Source organism: Neophocaena asiaeorientalis, unplaced genomic scaffold, assembly GCF_003031525.2.
Source record: "Neophocaena asiaeorientalis asiaeorientalis breed wild unplaced genomic scaffold, Neophocaena_asiaeorientalis_V1.1 scaffold239, whole genome shotgun sequence".
NCBI lineage: Eukaryota > Metazoa > Chordata > Mammalia > Artiodactyla > Phocoenidae > Neophocaena > Neophocaena asiaeorientalis.
The window spans coordinates 600,046-619,581 of NW_020175103.1; the positions used below are offsets into that span (position 1 = coordinate 600,046).

Sequence of the window (19,536 nt, forward strand, 5' to 3'; positions counted from 1 at the left end):
TGACTACTGTAAATAAATGCTACAATGAACGTAGGGGTGCATATATCTTTTCAAATTAGTGTTTTTGTATTCTTTGGGTAAATAACCAGAAGTGGGATAGCTGGATCATATGGTGGTTCTGTTAATATTTTGAGGAGTCTTCATACTGTCTTCCATAGGGGCTGCACCAATTTACATTCCCACCGACAGAGCACAAGGGCTCCCTTTTCTCCACATCCTTGCCAACACTTGTTATTTCTTGTCTTTTTAATAATAGCCATCCTGGGGCTTCCCTAGTGGTGCAGTGGTTAAGAATCCGACTGCCAATGCACGGGACGGGTTTGAGCCCTGGTCCGGGAAGATCCCACGTGCCGCAGGGCAGCTAAGCCCTTGCGCCACAACTACTGAGCCTGCACTCTAGAGCCCGCGTGCCACAACTACTGGAGCCCGTGCTCCGCAACAAGAGAAGCACTGCAATGAGAAGCCTGCACGCCACAGCGAAGAGTAGCCCCTGCTCGACGCAACTAAAGAAAGCCTGCGTGCAGCAATGAAGACCTAATGCAGCCAAAAATAGATAAATAAATTTATTTAAAAAATTATAGCCATCCTAACAGGCATGAGGTGATAGCTCGCTGTGGTTTTGATTTGCATTTCCCTAATAATTAGTGATGTTGAGCATCTTTTCATGTACCTATTGGCCATTTATATTATGTTTTCTTTGGAAAAATGGCTACACAGCTCTTCTGCCCATTTTTTAATCAGTCAAAGGTACGACAGTTGAATGTCAGGCCAATAGGGGTAAAGCAGTACCTTATTTAACAAATACAAATTACCTGTCCCTAGATGCTGTAGATGTAAAAGTCCGGTAATGTCAGCAACCAACCATATATGAAGTGTCAGAATTTTACAGATAAAGGGAATTGAGTCCATGGCCATAACAATCAATACTGGACATTGCCAGATAGGGGGTACAGAGTGTCTCCTTCAGCAAGGAAAGGGAAGTCCAGCTTAGAGAAGAGGTCCGTTCAGTCTGTGTGGCCTAGGGTTCTTCAAACTTCTCAAGAGCAACGGAGTTTGGAGGCCTTCCTACAATCCTACAATGGACCCAGAAGTGCATCCAGAAGGAGGGAAGTGCCAGTTTGCTGGCAAAGAGAGTCTTCTAGGGCTACAGGAAAGAAAGGATCGCTAAATTAAAAAAAAAAAAAAGTATATCATAGGATACATAGGAAATAACCATATGGCTAGCAGTGGCAGAAAATGCTGTTTATGTAATTGAAATCATACAGAGTATATTCTCTGACCACAATGAAACCAAACTAAACAGAAAAATCTCCAAATATTTGGAAACTAAGGAAAGCATTTCTAAATAATGCCCAGGTTAGGAGGAAGTCTCAAAGGAATTTTTTTTTAATACATAGATTGAAGGAAAATAAATACAACCATCACAGTATGTGAGACACAGCTAAAGAAATGCTGACGGGGAAAATTTTAGCACTAAATGCTTATATTAGAAAAGTGGAATAGTCTGAAATCAATAATTGAAGTTTCTGCCTCAAGAAACTAAAGATCAAGAGCAAAATAAACCCAAGACATCAGAAAGAAGAAAATAATAAAGATGATAGCAGAAATCAATGAGATTGAAAATAGGAAAACAATAGAAAAAAGTTAATGAAACAAAGCTGTTTCTTCAAAAATTTTTCCAATAAAACATAAACCTTTAGTAAAACCGACAAGATGAAAAGAGAAAAGATACAAATCACTAGTAACAGGAATGAATTGGGGATATTACTACAGATCCTGCATTTATTAAAAGCTTTGTAAGCACAGACAATGAACAATTTTGCACTTATAATCATAACTTTGACTACTTAGAAGAAATGGACCAATTCTTCAAAAAGTGCAAGCAACCAAAATCCAACCAAGATGAAATAGATAATCTGAATAGTCCTTTAGCCATTAAAGAAGTTGAATTCATAATTTTAAAGTTCCCGATCTTCAGGTCTAGAGGGCTTCACTGGAGAATTCTACCAAACAATAGAGGCAGGATTATCAACAATTTTACACAATTTCTTCCAGAAAATAGATGGGTTATATTTTCCAACTCTTTTTTTTTAACATCTTTATTGGAGTATAATTGCTTTACAATGGTGTGTTAGTTTCTGCTTTATAACAAAGTGAATGAGCTATACATATACATATATCCCCATATCTCCTCCCTCTTGCATCTCCCTCCCACACTCCCTATACCACCCCCACTAGGTCCCACCCCTCTAGGTGGTCACAAAGCACCTATCTGATCTCCCTGTGCTATGTGGCTGTTTTCCACTAGCTATCTATTTTACATTTGGTAGTATATATAAGTCCATGCCACTCTTCAACTCTTTTCATGTTGCTAAGATTACTCTGATAGGCAAAAAACAAAAAAAAAAACAACTCAGCCTAAACCACACACCTTATACAAAAATCAGCTGAAAACAAATCATGGGGCTAAAACATAAGACATAACTTAAAACTTCAAAGAAAACATAAGAGGCAATCATCAGGACCTAGAGTTAGGCAAAAATTCTGAGAACTGACATCAAAAGCATGATTCATTAAAGGAAAAATTAATAATTTTGTCTTCATCAAGATTTAAAACTTTTGATCTGTGACAGACTCTATTAAGAGGATTAAAAGACAAGCTACAGACGGGGGAAATATTTTTATACCATATATCTGACAGAGGAATTGTATCTAGAATATAAAAAGAACTCACCTAATCGCAACAGTTAAACAACAAACAACTCAATTAGCTATAGGCAAAACTCATGAACAGACATTTTACTGAAGAGTACCCAACAATGGAGGCACTGTTTCATTCACCATTTCATGCCCCCATAATCACCTCCCAGTCACCCTCACTCCCAAGGTTACTTTAACTTTTTTCTCTTCATTGTAGATTTTCTTAAATTCCATCAGTTGAATTTAGACACTTTTTTAAAAAAAAATGTGGAGAAAGAAGTGTAATACAGACACTTCAAGGGTTACAACACCAACTACCAGGAGAGTATTGTCTGTCTGCTTGACTGAGAGCTCAGGGAGTAATGTGGAGTCCATCCTGCAGAGATGGCTAGAGCATTGGGGACCCTTTTCTTCTTAAAGTAACTGAGGATGGGAAGAGATCAGGAGGCACAGAGGATCAGCTCCACACCAGTAAACATAGATTTGCACTGACTTTCGTTTTTAAGTGGCCGTCTACTCAGCCTCAAGAAACAAACTTTTAATACCTAAGGCATTAGGCAGCTGGATTCAATCCTACCTTCAAGGACTTAACTCCTATACATTCATCAGCAGGTAGCATATGCTATTGAGTCTCAGAGACTCTTTTTATATCCTGTATCTCAGCCAGTGTGGTATAGTTACAACAGAAAAACTGTTATTTCTGGAAACAGCTATGTGAACACTTTGGTCTCAAGCAGTAGGTGCCGGGGGAATTTTATGTTGCAGTGAAAGAGCAAGTAGAATCAACCAATCTTCAGAATCATTCATTCATCAGGAACTCTGCTAGGTGCTGAGGATACAGTAGTAAGCCAGTCATTATCTCTTGTCACTCAGCCTCATACCAGCCCTTCTTTATCCCGATCTGTAAGCAGGGTAAGGAGGCTACAAACATTATTTCCTAGGCTCCTACTGTCACTTGTAAGAACTAGAGATCAACAGTGGGGGAGCATGGTTAAGAGTTGTAATACTTAGCTAGTACCTGAAACTACAGTATTGTGATGGTTAATTTTGTGTCAACTTGACTGAGCCACAGGATACCCAGATATTTTTTTCATTGAAAAATATCACAACTTTTACTGTAATGTTTTTATTGGAGTATAATTGCTTTACAATGGTGTGTTAGTTTCTGCTTTATAACAAAGTGAATCAGCTATGCATATACATATGTTCCCATATCTCTTCCCTCTTGCATCTTCCCTCCTCCCACCCTCACTATCCCACCCCTCTAGGTGGCCACAAAGCACCGAGCTGATCTCCCTGTGCTATGCGGCTGCTTCCCACTAGCTATATATTTTACGTTTGGTAGTGTATATATGTCCATGCCACTCTCTCACTTCATCCCAGCTTACCCTTCCCCATCCCCATGAGGGTTCCTTTTTCTCCACGCCTTCTCCAGCGTTTATTGTTTGTAGAAATTTTGATGATGGCCATTCTGAACAGTGTGAGATGATATCTCATTGTAGTTTTGATTTGCATTTCTCTAATGATTAATGATGTTGAGCATTCTTTCATGTGTTTGTTGGCAATCTGTATATCTTCTTTGGAGAAATGTCTATTTAGGTCTTCTGCCCATTTTTGGATTGGGTTTTTGTTTTTTTGATTTTGAGCTGCATGAGCTGCTTGTAAATTTTGGAGATTAATCCTTTGTCAGTTGCTTCATTTGCAAATATTTTCTCCCATTCTGAGGGTTGTCTTTTGGTCTTGTTTATGGTTTCCTTTACTGTGCAAAAGCTTTTAAGTTTCATTAGGTCCCATTTGTTTATTTTTGTTTTTATTTCCATTTCTCTAGGAGGTGGATACCCAGATATTTGGTCAAACATTTTTCTGGGTGTGTCTGTGAAGGTGTTTGGGGATGAGATTAACATTTGAATTGGTCGACTTCGAAAAGCAGATCACTCTCCCTAATGTGGATGGTCCTCATCCAATCAGGTGAAGACCTGAATAGAACAAGAAAGGCTGATCCTCTCTGGAGTAAGAGGGAACTCCTCCTGCCTAACTTCATTGAACTGCCTTCAGACTTGTCTTTTCCTGCCTTCAGACTTGACCTGAAACATCATTGGCTCTTCTTGGTTCTCAAGCCTACTGGCTTTTGGACTGGAGCTACGCCATCAGCTTCCCTGGGTCTCCAGCTTGCCAACTGCAGATCTTGGGACTTCTCAACCTCCATAATCATGTGAGTCAATTTCTTATAATAAATCTCTTTATATGTACACCCTATAGCTTCTGTTTGTCTGAAGGACCCAGACTAATATGAGTATGTTCAGGAAGTTCAGAAATCATACAGTAGATTTTTATTGGTTTAAGGATTCGCTTAAACCAAATAAATAACTATATTGTTTACTACTGTAATGCAAATAATTTACATTATGATTTGTTAGATTTGTGTCGCCTGAAAACTATGAAGTACCAAGGCTTGGAAACTGGCATAAAAACAGGGACTTAGATCTACAAAGGATTTTGGATAAGCAAGAGAGAATATATCACAATGGTGAAACCATTAATTGTGAAAAGTGGCCAGAAAACATTGCTATATGAATTCCTGAGTCTTAGAATGATATTGTAAATTTTGTAAATGATATTGTAAATAGTCTTAGAATGATATTGTAAATAGGGAAGAGATTACTGGTGCCAGAAGCCAAGTGAGAAGTGTGAGTAGATTCAAAAGCAAAAGCATATTTCTGTAATAAAGAGAAGTGATACACTAACAAATAAAGTTTGCAGGAAAGTAATCATCCTGAAATACTTTTTTAAAAGCAATTCCATTTGAAATATACATAATAAATACTTCTTTCATAATGCTGACTAAAAAACTTCTGTCACTTGAATTCGTAAGACTGCAATTTTGACTATCAGGAAGAAAAAAAAGATGGTTTACAAAGTGTGTTTAAAGAAAAGTAGATAGCCTGAGGAGTTAACTTAATGCTTAAAGTTCTCATCATGAATAATGTAGGAAGAGGTACCACACAGCTTGTTTGGGATTCAATATATAAGAAGACCAAGATGGTCAACACTAAAAATGGAGTTTTGAAACCATAAGTGATACTTGTAAATATCTGATGTGAATCCACTGACCCAGAGAAAGTTTGAACTTAGTAAGTATAAGTCTTGATGTAGTATATGATACAGTTGGGGGGAGGGAGAAAGTTTGTGGGCAGGATAGTGCCAGGAGCTTTAGAGAGCACTTGGTCAGGCCCAAGAGAACCAAAAGGTGAGAACCTTGATGCTGAGCTTTAGAGAATCTATTATTTTATCCTGACGTGATAACTGATTTTCACACTGCCTGCATAGGAACAATTTTCTCCTTCAAAAGTAGCAAAATTAGTGTCAGGGAAACATTAATAAAAGAATGCAATTTGATGGTTGACATATATTCACATTGATTTAATGATAAAGAAGCTGTTCCAGGCATTCATATTAGAATTCCTAGGCTGGTAAAGAAATTTGGATTCCATGTGTCGCAGTAACCCTACCGTAACCCTACTCTGCCCATCCTGTGTGCTTGACAAGACATGCGCTACCACTAACTCAGAAACTAGCACCTCAAAATTAGGCACAAGCACAAATGGTTTTGGTGACAAATTTTTCAGAAATCTAGACGACATCAGATTTTCAGAGCTGTGAAGGTAATCTCACTGGTACAGTGTATGTGTGTGTGGGGGGGGATGGGTGTATAAGAGTTCATGAATCTGACAAACCGTGGAGGTTTCATTATAAGCAAGATGAATAGTCAGCACAGCAGCCCCCAAATCACAGCCTTCTACTCATCATAAAGTGCTGGCTGAGGGTAATTAATTAGCCAGTTTGGGAACCCTTTTAAGTTCAGTAGGTCAGAACAAACCATTTCAGGACCGACCTCTTCCAGACAACTCTCCCATAGCCTCCTAGCAAACAAAAAAAACTTTTCAATCACCTAGAATGCAGAAGATAATTCACCTCAGCCAGTCTCTATTTTCTAACAAACACCTGATGATGTGTGGGAGTAAATAAAGCCCAGCTCACAATTTTCTAGTCAGCAAGGGCTCCAGGGTGGCTTCAGTTCAACGAGGAGTGAGCACCAACTCTGGCATATAAGACATGGGTCATGGAGACAGAATTTTTTTCCCAGCGTGGCTTCTCTGATGTTGAATAAGGTATGAAGTTCGGGTGAAGCCTTTTCCGCATGTATCACACTGATAGGGTTTCTCACCAGTGTGGATTTTTTGGTGCTCAATAAGGCTTCTATTCCTAGTGAAACTTCTCTCACACTCATTACATTTATAAGACACGGGAGCCTCAACATTTTCCCACTGGCTTCCCATCCTCTCCTGACTCTCCCAGGTCTCTCTACGGTCAGGATTCTGAACGTTTTTATCGCCGTGGATCCTCTGATGTCTCAGGAGATGTGAATTGCGCCTAAAGGCTTTGCCGCACACGTTGCACTGGTATGGCTTCTCCCCAGTGTGGATCTTGCGATGTTCAAGGAGGCTGCAGCTCTGGCTAAAGGTTTTCCCGCAGTCATTACACTCGTAGGGCTTCTCCCCGGTGTGAGTTCTCTGGTGTTTGATAAGGTTTGAACTGTGACTGAAGACTTTGCCACATTCCTCACATATGGTTTCTCCCCAGTGTGGACTCTCTGATGAATGACGAGGGCAGAGCTCCCGAAGAAGGTTTTGCCACACTCCTCACATTCATAGGGTTTCTCCCCAGTGTGGATTCTCCTGTGCTTAGTCAGGCCTGAACTCTGAGCAAAAGTCTTCCCACATTCATGGCAATAGTGCCGCCTCCTCCCAGAGGCATTTTCCTGCTTTCTTTGTAACCTGCCCTCCTGTGCACCAGCTTCTGCACATGTAGAAATCTGGGCAGTGTTTTCACCCAGGTGAAGCGTCTGCCAGCCTCCTGTTCTGGATGGTCCTCATCTGGAGGCAGGTCCCTGATCTTAGTCCATATCTCACCACCTGAAATAACAAATGACTAGCAACTGTCAATTATGCCCTGCCACAGGGGAAAGCTTTGTGATGAGTTCCAGGGAGGCAAGAATTATAGAGGTCTATACATGGCAAGGATGAGGAGTTAAGTACAAAAATAAGGATGAAAATAAGAGGGAGAACAGAGTACTGGGGAGGAAGGAGACAAGGATGGGAATGGGTCCATCGGATGAACGATACAAACTGGCAAGGTTGTGAGGACTGTGCTAGGGATACATGCAGTGGCTCTAAGTTCTAAGGACAGTAAGGCAGGCTCGTGCACCTAGGATTAAATACTAAAAGGGTTGCACAGACGGCAACAGTAAGCAAGGCAACTGAAAGAACTTCTGAAGCATTTATTAAGGAAACAGGGGAAGTGGGGACTCAAAAGTTGATCACCAAACAATGACAAGGGCAGCCATCTCTCCTATTATTCCAGGTAGTGGCAGGATCCCCAAACAAAACTGGCTCCAACCTTCGACACTAGGAGATCTGAGTTGGAGTGCCACCCCTGCGATCTTGTGCACCGCTGCACCATATGCTCATCTCTAAGGCCAGCCTCTGCAGTCCATCTCTGGGTCCCTTCTAGCTCTCACTCTATGGTCCCATGGCCCACTTCCTGAAGATACCCCCTCAGCTCTCCTCTACCATCAGGGCTAGCAACAGGAAGGGAAGGGGAAGAAATAAGCATTTACTGAGCGTCTACTATGAGCTGGACCTGTACTAGAGGTTGTAAGTGCTTCATCCCACTTAACCTTACTACAGGGCAGAGGAGAAGGCAAGATCAGAAGGGTTAAGGAACTGGTCAGTAGCAGAGTTTAGAAATGGTGATTCTGATCCAAACGTAGGGGGGTTCGATGGCTTCTAACAGCCTGGTAGGTTCTAATTCACAAAGGCAGTCAAGAAACCTTATGAGAAATCAGTGCCCATCAGTCTTACCCAGGGAGGTCAGGCTGCCACAGTTCTCTTGCTTTTCAGCTCTGTAGAAGTTCACCTGAGCTGAATCCAGCTGTGTCCATTCAGGGGAAAGAGTCAGGGCCACATCTTCCATTTTCAGTGGCCCCTAAAACAAGGGGCCAAAGATTCATGCTTGAGTAGAGCCTTCATCAGCTGGAACTGGCTGCTTTGTGAACCCCAGGATGGTGTCAACAGTGCCATCTTGCAGCAGAGCAATTCTTGCCCCTGGCTACCACCTGGGACCTAGAAGTTATTCATTTATTTTCATTTTCATTTATTTATCAAACACTTCTATAGCACTTTCTATGTGCCTGGCACTGTTTCCAAGAGCACTAAAACAATTAACTCATTTAATAGAGACAACAACCACCTTAAGGTTGGGACTATTATTAACCCATTTCACTGGTGGGGAAACTGAGGGACAGAGAGTTTAGGAAGTTTGCCCGAGGTCACCCAGCTAATAAGTGGCAAGGCTTAGGATGGGAGCTCAGGGAGAGTGAGTCCAGAGCCCATGCTCTTAACCATTACTCTGTGCTCCCTCATTACATATATGTGTGCTTCTATGAAAACTCTTTGAGAATTGGTGCTAAGTTCTTAGAATACTAATATCTTTTCTTACTGAAAACAATGAGGATAATATTTTCTAGCTTACAGGATTTCGGGGACCAGCAAATAAGATCACATTATGTGAAATTACCTAACACAGGACCCTGCACATGTGTCTCTGTTAAATGCAGGCTTCTGTCCAGACATTTATAGTTAAATTACAGTTTTCAAGTTTTACTTTCTCATGTGCAACTCAGAATTCCCCACATCCTCTGTAAGGAATGAAGAGCCTGAGGCTAAGAGACCTGAAATCACTTTTCAGTGTTACAGGGTGCAATAGATCCCAGTGAAGAACCTTGGTCTTTTGGTCACTGGTTAGAAGGCTCTGGCTACACATCCTCTGCAGGAACATTCACAAGGACACAAAATAATGCAAAGAGGAAACAATCTCATAATACAGGCAAGAAGATGCCGGTAAAATCAACCCATTTTCTGTGATCCATGGGTTCCTTTCCAAGTGGTGCATGAACCTGGATGGAAAAAACTATTTTAATTTTTACTAGCCTCCAGGAGAAGTTTAGCATTTCCTTCCACTATAAATGGGAGCAAAAACCACAATATGGAATAAGCATATCCCGGACTTTGTCAGCAATAGAAGCTGCAGATGTTTTCACATCACATTAGGTTACCACCAGGCAAATATTGTCAGAGTCATTCGTGCTTAGAGCAACTTTGAAATTGCCAGTTATTAGGCCTGTCCCTAGGTCTTATTATTTAATGCACCAATAAAAAAGCATATATAACTTTATCACAAATTTGTTTAATGTGATTCCTGGTGATATCATTAGCCCCATTTTACAAAGCAGTAAAATGAGGCACAGAGTGGTTAAGATGTTGGCCAAAAGTCACACAGCAAATAAGTGGCAGGAATGAGGCAGGAGTTGAACGAGGCAGTCTGACTCCAAAATCCAGGCTCTTGTCCAGTACCACAGAGTAATTTAAAGACCCTGGTACTGACCTGGTCTCCAGGCGGAGCAAAAATGTAACGACTCCCATTTTCAAGGCTCGTCTGTGAAAGCAACCCAAGAATCCTGTCTTCAGATGCCCTGAGGCACGGACCCAGGCTCCCAGAAACAGCCCTAGACAAGAGATACGGGAGTGGGACCTAGGTGGGGAGCCCTACACCACAGCAGAGCACCCTTCGGTCGGTTCCACACAGCCTCTCCCAGGGTCTCTTCCAGGGACTGCAGGGGACTGGTGAGGGAGGGGCTTCTCTACATACACAGGTAACACAGAAGAACGGGGGGTGTGCCAGAGGAGAGCCTGGAAAGGAGACCTAAACCTGCACTGGGATGTGGGTGCCCAGCGGGCATACCCCGCTCACCCCACACTCACCACGTGTCCAAACTGGCAAACCACCGCTACCAGGCCTCTGTAGCTACCTCCACCTCCCAGATAGACACTCAGTCTTTTACTAGCTCCCTGCCCCGACAGCTCCCCTCCCCTCTGGCTACTGAAGAGGCTTTTAGTAAATGACTTTTTCAGTTGTAACAAAGGGAGGAAAGAAAGGTGCAGGTCTCTGTCTATAGTTTGCTACATTTGTGAATTGAAGTGTGAAATAAAATTCATACTTTATGGCAAGACAAGAAAAATTTTAACATAAAAAATTTTCTCTGCCCTTTGGCCTCCTCTCTCCCCTCCACTGTGCGTTGTGTACCTGCATGATGCATCGACAAAAGCTGCTCAACCATATAGAGCAACGTTCTCCCAGCACCAAGACAACTCCTTAAAGGATAGCATTCCTTCTTAATCTTGTAAGGGACTGCAATGACTCATGACCCACTACTGGCTAGATTGTATAAACTGTCAATAATATGTCATTTAATGTACAGCCCGCTGTCTCAAAAACTTACACGACTGCTTTGACCTATAATGGGAGAACAGTTCTTGGAGCTTTCTGAGAGGATGTTCCCAGGTTATAATTCTCAGTTTGGCTCAAATAAAATTTCCCATTTCTTTCTTAGATCATCTGACTAATTTTTCATTGATTGTATAGTCAGAAAGAAACTCTGGAAAAACACATAAAAAAAATAATAATAGTGGTTGCCTGTAAGAGGTGAATGGTGTCAACTACAAACTGGCACTAGCCATCTACCTCTACAAGGATTAAATTATGACCTTCAACACCCCCTGAAAGGAGTTCAGGGTAGAGATCAGGAATGAGGCACTCTGTACTCTGAGGAAAACTGGCAGAACAAGTCTTCAGACAGTTAAATATTTTCAGGAGAAGATTTTACGAGCCCAATTCTTGCATCTCCTCATATCTAGAAAAGCACTAAAATCCTTCATGGTGACGTCGCTCCTCATGACTAGTAGCAACCTTCTGCAAAAAGTATGTGCTTGATTGCATGTACTCCCTCTTCACCAAAATCACATATATATTGACCTTCCCCCCCTACCTCTTTGGAGCAGTTTCTCGGAGCTATCTGAAATGCTGTCTCCCGGCCATTTTGCCCCAAATAAAACTTAACTCATGACTCTCATGTTGTGCATTTTTTTTTCCAGTCAACGATGGTTAGAAACTCAGTGAAAAGGAGGACAAGGGTGAGAAGAAGAGTGTTACTCTAAGTATTTTAAATATATTGTAAATTTTAGAGCTGATCGTATTACCTAATTAAAACATTAATTATAAATATTGTTGACTGAGAGAAAAACACATAATGTAAAAGGTGTGAGTTAAGTTTTATTTAGGGACCTGAGGACTAGGGCCTGGGGAACCAGCCTCTCAGTAGTAGGGAAGGTAGAGGAGCCAGTATATATGATTCCCCCCCCGCCCCGGGAAATACAAGTAGTCAACATACATTTTGGTAAAAGATCACTGCTAATCACGAAGAATAAGTGTCTCAAGTTAATGATTTTAGTGCTTTTCTATGCACAGGAAGATGCAAGAATCTGGGGGATCATTGAAATTCTTCCTTAGATTTGCATCTTAACTATCCAGAGGCTCCTTTATCCAAAGCCCAGAATCTTCATTCTGTGGGCAACTGCAGTGGGTTGTGACTTAACCCTTTGTATAACTGGATGATGAGCAACACTCCTTGTTCTTTTTTACAGTGCATGACTTTTATAAGGAACATGCTGAATTGTTTAAAGAGAAAGTCCAAGATAATTGAACACTCAAATTATGATGATTAATAAAAGAGTTTAGCAAGCTTGTAGAATTTTTAAAAATTCATATTCACAATTGCATTTCCCATCACCAGCACAAGTTAAAAAATGTAATTTTTAAGACAATTACAGGAGCAAAGAAATACAGTACTTGAATGGAAACATACAATCAGCACAAGTTAAAAAATGTAATTTTTAAGACAGCAATTACAGGAGCAAAGAAATACAGTACTTGAATGGAAACATACATGTTTCCATGGAGATATATACCATGGAGATACCGTGTCTGTGTATGGGAGAACTCAAACTCATAAAGTTGTTTGCTGCCTCTTCCATGACGTATGTTCTATGAAGGGCTTTAACTTGTAGTACAATGATCTTCAGACTTTCTGCTCACTCTCAAAAGTCCATCCAGATGCCTCTTCCTCAGACCTCGTTTTTGATTTTTCAGACTTTTTCTTTCCAGGCCCCCACAAACTAGCCATGACATTCATCATTGCCCTGAATGTATGTGACCTTATTTGGAGATAGAGTCACTGTAGATGTAATTAGTTAAGATGAAGTCATACTGGGGTACGTTTGGCCCCTAATCCAGTATGAGTAAAAGAGGGAAATTTGGACACAGAGACAAGCACACAGGAAGAACACCAGGAGAAGATGAAGGCAGAGATCAACAAGCCAAGGAATGCCAAAGATTGCCAGCAAACCACCACAAGCTAGGAGATATACTTGGAAGATTCTTCCCTCACCAGAAGAATCCAGAAGAAACCAACCCTGCTAGCACCTTGATCTGGGACCTCCACAACTGTGAGACAATACGTTTCTGTAGGTTAAGCCACCTAGTTTGTGGTACCATGCCTAGAAAACTAATATTCCTACTGTCAGCCCTGGTCTCCAGCAGACACTCACCACAGACCTCAGTGATGCTGGTACATCTTTCATCAGCATATTCTTATCAGTTTGGTTACTAGAGGATTCTTCATCAACCCCACAGAATGTAGTCAGCTTATGGGCTTTCTAGCTTTACGTGCTGTGTCCAGTCTGGCGTGCACACTTCTCTGAACTGTTTGATCCCTGCCTCCACCTTTTGCAGTAGCAGTTCTGCATTTCTACTTCACTTGCTGTGAACCTTTGCTCCTTTCCCCTAACATTCTATTGTGAACACCTTCAAACATTCAGAAAGTTTGAAAAATTTTACAGTGCATATGATATTTGTCCACAACTGAGATTCTAAAATTATCATCTTACTATATTTGCTTTTCCACATCTCTATTCCCGTATCTATTCATTTTTCTTAATATGTTTATATTTTCTTAATATATCAAAGTAAATTGCAAACATCAAGCAGTATACTTCCCCCTAAATATAATACTTCAGTGTGCATGTCATTAGCTAGATTTCAATATTTGTTTATAGCTCTTTTCTTCTGAGGTAAAATTATGTGTAATAAAATATATTACTTTAATTGTACATTCTTTGAGTTTTCATAAATGCATGTCCCTGTGTAATCCAAACCTCTATCGAGGTTAGAAATAAGTCATTTTATCTGCAATTTGGAAAGACATTTTGATATGATTTAAGGAACAAATGATAAATTTTGAAATAAAGATTATTTATTAAAGAACAGAGAAAATTCAAATTAAAAGGATGTAATGTGAGAAACAAAAGGAATAAAGATATTGAATGAAATAAACAGATTTTTGTTCTGATATAAAGAAGCAAGTTATAACAAAACAAATTTCAGATTACATGAAAACAGTAATTCAATAAGAGGAAAGCTAAATATTAAATAAAATAATAAATCGGCTCTTGGATTGTTCAATAATCTAGTTAATGAAGAACAGTGTATCGCTGAACACAGTGAAAAGAGATTTAAATTTCTTGCACATTTGACATAAAATACTGACACTGACTATGTCTGCTACTGACAATGAGGACATCAAAACAATCTAGTTAATGTGTCATCGATATGAGATTCTCAGATTAGTCCTCAAAAAACTTAAAACATCCTAAAATCTTGTAGCTCAAAATTGAAAGAAATTTGGGCTTCCCTGGTGGTGCAGTGGTTGAGAATCTGCCTGCCAATGCAGGGGACACGGGTTCGAGCCCTGGTCTGGGAAGATCCCAGAACGCCACGGAGCAACTAGGCCCGTAAGCCACAACTACTGAGCCTGCGCGTCTGGAGCTTGTGCTCTGAAACACGAGAGGCCGCGACAGTGAGAGGCCCGCGAACCGCGATGAAAAGAGGCTCCCGCTTGCCACAACTAGAGAAAGCCCTCGCACAGAAACGAAGACCCAACACAGCCATAAATAAATAAAGCTTTCATTTAAAAAAAAAAAAGAAAGAAACTTGATAGAGGTTTACCCAAATAACAAAATGTTTTTTTTAAATTAAGTTTTGGCTGCGTTGGTTCTTCATTGCTGCATGCGGGCTTTTCTCTAGTTGTGGCGAGCGGGGGCTACTCTTCGTTGCGGTGTGCAGGCTTCTCATTGCGGTGGCTTCTCTTGTTGTGGAGCACAGGCTCTAGGCGCGTGGGCTTCAGTAGTTAAGTTATGCTAGAGGATAGATTTTGCTACATTATCTTTTCATTCTTTTTAGAAAAATTTAAATTACAAAATTAACATTAAAAGACAGTCTAAGAATATAAAGACACCAATTTAGGAGAAAATTATTATAGAAATGCATCAGGCAGTTAATTAATAAAAATATTTTATTATTTTTCTGACTTTCATGTTTGTGATGCTTTTAAGACTTTAAAATTTGTAATATGTGATTTTCCATTCCAAATCTCCATTTTCATACCTATGTTTCACCCAAATTTTATATATATTAGATCTCGCACTGTCTATATTTCTCTTTTAAGCTTCTTGAGGGTCAAGATCTGTGTTCATTATTATTATATCCAGTCCTTAGAGGAAACCCTTGGCACAAAGAATGCATTCAAAGAGAATTTGTTAAATGAATGGATAAAAAAATAAATTCAACTTCTTAACATATATTATCTATCCCCTTCTCTCCACTACTGTGGCTACTGCCTTGATTCAGGCCCTCACTATATCTACCCTGGATTCTTGCAGTTGTCTCCTAACTGGTCTACCTGCCTGTAATCTCAAATCCTTCCAGTCTACTCTCCACACTGCTGCCATGGTAACATTTCTAGGGACAAATCTGATCATATTAGCCCAAACTCTCTGGTTAGAGATCCAGGAACAGTAACTGCAGGTGCCCCCTGCTGTATATTCTCTTCTCCAGCCATCGTGATTTGCCCAATTTTCTGGATGACCAAAGTATCTCACCCCATTTCTGATTTTATTCTTTTATTCCATCTCCGGAAATTCCTTTCTCTTGTTCTATTTCCCTTGTATTAAATACAAGGGCAAACTCCTACAGTTTCCTGATCTGCTCCATTAGTTTTCCTCTTTGGCCTAATACATACATTTATCTTCTAAATACTTACACGGCATTTACTATGGTCCAGGGACTATCCTAATCGATTTACAAACATTTACTTCATTTTTATTTCATTTCACATACAAATCAGCTGTATATAGTTACTTGTTTCTGTGCCCGTGTCTCCTTCTAGACTGCGATTCTAGAAAACAGAGGTTGAGAGTCAAAAATGAACAAACAAAAACCCCCAAACACAACTACCACCTCTCCTTTGTGGTGTCAAAGGGACCAGAGCTAGGAGAGCGCCTCAGGAAGCAATGGGCGGTAAGTACCAGACTAGAGGAACTATGAAGTCCCTTTCGGCCCTAACATTTTGCATTGCTATGACCATCTGATTCCCAGATGCCGGGAGCCACTCCGTACAGAAATCTCGCTGAGTTTCCCCGCCTCGGGCTGGATTTCTGGTTCCGAGCCTTGTAATGAGGCAGTCATAAAGTGCATCAACCTCCGCAGCTCCTAGAGAGAACAAGATAGCGGAAAGGGCTGCTCGGCTTCAGCAACGGGGCTCAGAACGATGACGCACTTCCGGCCTTTGTGGTTTGTGGGTTCTACGGGCGCTGCTGCCCTCGCCACGGATCCGAAGCTCCCGGGACCCCGAAGGTGAGTCCCAGGCCCCTCGTCCCGATCCTCCCGCCCCGGGAAGATTAAAGTCGGTGACTTGGGGTAGACCGGGAGGGGACGTCTGCGCGGGCGTGGCCTTGCCATCCTCTCGCCGTCGCCTCGACACAGGGCTAAAGCCCCAGTGGAGTAGAAGGAGGTCCCGCCCCTGCCCAGGCGGGGCTTTGTGGTCTTGAGCGGATGTGGGGAGGTGGAGGAGGAGCGTCCGACTGGGAGTCTCGCTCTCTGTCAAAAGCCCGACTCCGTTATATACCCATCACTTTTATTTAACAAGTGTTAACATTATACAGTATTTATCGGATCTATTTTTTCTTTAAATGTTTCGAAATAAATTGCAAGCATCATGACTTGTCACCTCTAAATAGTTTCGTATGTGCATCTCTGAAAATTAAGGACATTTTACATACATAAATCATAACCCAGTATCAACACACCCAACTAAACCTAAGCGCATTCCCTAGTATTACCTGACACCTACTTCATATTCAAATTTCCCCTCGTTGTCCTACAAATGTTTTTTGCAGTTGGTTTGTACCAACTAGGATCCAATTAAAGACCATTCGAAGCATGTAGTTAAGTGTCTTAATTTAAAACAGTCCTATCCTTCCCCTCCCTTCTTCCCATCCTATTGCCTGGTTGAAGGACTTGCGAATCGTCCCGTAGAGTATCTTAATTTCCGGATTTGCCTATTTCCTTGTGGTATTTAAGTTGTTCCTCTTTTCCTTGCCTTTGTGATCAGTTTTCCTTTGGAATTTATTTTGCGACACAGGTGGTTTATGATTTTCATTATCTCTTCGTTGTGCTGATATGCTAATATGCTGAAGCTAATAAGAAAAACGCTCGGGAATTCCCTGGCAGTCCAGTGTTTAGCACTCCGCCTTTCCATCGCAGGGATCGCGGGTTCGATCCCTGGTCAGGGAACTAAGATCCCGCAAACCGCGGGGCGCTGCCGGGGAAAGAAAGGAAAACGCTCTTTACACCACGTCATGTTTTAATTTTTTTAGTTCAATTAGGGAGATGAGAACACATCAAATTCTGCAATTGTATCACTCTTTTATCATGTATTTGCTGCCTGACACGTAATAGGCACTTAGTAAATATTTTTGAAGTGAATTCCTTTGCGGGTTACAGGTAATGCACTGAATTTAGGATGAGTTGTCCTACTTTCTCCAGGAGTGTACCTTATGCACATCTTCGAGATTATGGCTTTTATTTCATTCTATTATAATTTTATCTCCATGAGTTATAAACTACTGTGTATACCCAGCTCTTAGCACAGCTCCATAAATATCTGTCCAAAGACTGTAGCACTTTTTTCAAACAAAAGTTAAGCTGTTTTGCCTTTCAGTTGTATTTTTCAAAGTTAAATTAATTTGATGAATACATTAACATTATACCTAAGTGGCAGTCTTTTGGATCCAGTGCAATAGCCTCCACCACCACGCTTTCAACTTTTGCCTTTTCTGCTTCCACTCTCTTGCCTCCACCTTCATTCCCTCAGCTCGCCTACCATACAGTAGCAGAGCTTCTTAAAACGTAAACCCAGTCTTGTCACTTACCTTTGTAAAAGCCTTCAGTGGCTTTTCAGTGTAATTAGAATTAAAAAATAAACTCCTGTGCCCTGCATGATCTGCCTTGTCTTACCAGCCTAATTTTTTTTTTCTTTCTTTCTTTGCGGTGTGCGGGCCTCTCACTGCTGTGGCTTCTCCCGTTGCGGAACACAGGCTCCGGACGCGCAGGCTCAGCGGCCATGGCTCACGGGCCCAGCCGCTCCGCGGCATGTGGGATCTTCCCGGACTGGGGCACGAACCCGTGTCCCCTACATCGGCAGGCGGACTCTCAACCACTGCGCCACCAGGGAAGCCCCCAGCCTAATTTTTGCCACTCTCCTCTCACATGGCTGTAGGCACTCTGCCTCCTTTCATTGTTTTGACCACACCATGCTCTGCCTCAGGGCTTTTGAACAGTTCTCCCCCTGTCCCCCACCTCTACTCTGCAGGGCTCACTCCTTTTTGTTCTTAAGGGCTCACCTCTCACCATCCTATCTTAATAGGTCCTCCATTTATTTGATAACTCAGTGTCTTCCCCTTTAGAGTGAAAGCTCTAGCAACACAGAGACTGGTTCTCTTTGGAACACAGCCAGAAGCCAGGATAGCAGAGGAAATCAAATAGGAAATCTTTGGTTAATATAAATGGCACTAAATTTACTGACTGTGTTTTAAAAATACAAGAGTCTTAAACCTTTTATAGAATTTAATTTCTTTCAATTGTAGAACTGAAGTCCCTGGTAGAACCAAGGTCTCCCTTTCCTTGCTGGCTGCCACTGTGGGACTGGTCTCAGCTTCTTGAGGCGGCCTGCATTCCTTTACTGGTGGCTCCCTCCATCAGCACGTCAGCAATTGTGTATCTAATCCTTCTCATGCTTCAAATCTCTGACTTCATCTTATGCTACCAGCCAGAGAAAACTCTGCTGTTAAAGGAGTTATGTAGTAGGTTAGGCCCACCTAGAGATCTCCTAAGGTCAACTGATTGGTACCTTAATTACATCTTAATTACACCTTTTATCATGTAAACTAACAATCTTAAGTGACATGATGACAATCATAGAGGACGGAGATCATGTGGCGATCTTAGAATTCTGCCTACCACAGTTCCACTGTTTGTTTTTCCTGCAGTTGATGGACATTTGGGTTGTTTCTAATTTGGAGCTATTTTGAATAAAGCTGCTCTGAACATTCCTGTAGTTTTAGTTTTTAGTGGACGAAAGCACTTGTTTCTTTGGGGTATATATCCGGGAGTGGAATTACTAGGTCATGGCGTACACATATGTTCAGCTTGTCAAAGAATGATGAGACCATCACTCAATATCTGAAATGAAAAGAGAGCTGGAGAAATCCTGACTAGGAACACCTCACTAGGTACAGAAGAGATTGCTGCTCTTGCACAGGCATTTTGAGAAGCATGGAGTTCGGTGGGCTGACATCATCTCTGGGGGCTTGGTTTCATGGGACAAACTGTTGTTGATTAGTTGGCTCTCAGAGCTGTGTTTATTGGAACGAGTCATTACAGATTGGCTGATTTTCAAAAGCTATGGGTTGCCACTAGTTGATGGAC

At 41.3% G+C, this 19,536-nt stretch overlaps 1 protein-coding gene across 1 annotated transcript; it reads right to left on the reverse strand.

The window, feature by feature from the left end:
* Positions 1-6,818: 6,818 nt before the first annotated feature.
* Positions 6,819-18,462, reverse strand: LOC112412602 (zinc finger protein with KRAB and SCAN domains 4-like). Its single transcript, XM_024764339.1, has 6 exons — positions 18,453-18,462; positions 16,328-16,647; positions 16,168-16,260; positions 8,622-8,745; positions 7,325-7,557; positions 6,819-7,271 (listed from the first exon to the last, which is right to left on the reverse strand). The coding sequence occupies exons 1-6, from the start codon at positions 18,460-18,462 to the stop codon at positions 6,819-6,821; spliced, it is 1,233 nt and encodes a 410-aa protein (XP_024620107.1).
* Between the last annotated feature and the right edge of the window lie 1,074 nt (positions 18,463-19,536).

What these genes read in the sequence shown, in the direction of transcription:
- LOC112412602 (XM_024764339.1), bottom strand. An exon ending in TGGCAGCCTGACCTCCCTGG is followed by an intron (nt 7,558 to 8,621) that starts GTAAGACTGATG and finishes CTACATGTGCAG; the next exon opens with AAGCTGGTGCACAGGAGGGC. An exon ending in ACACTGGGGAGAAACCATAT is followed by an intron (nt 7,272 to 7,324) that starts GTGAGGAATGTG and finishes ATCAAACACCAG; the next exon opens with AGAACTCACACCGGGGAGAA.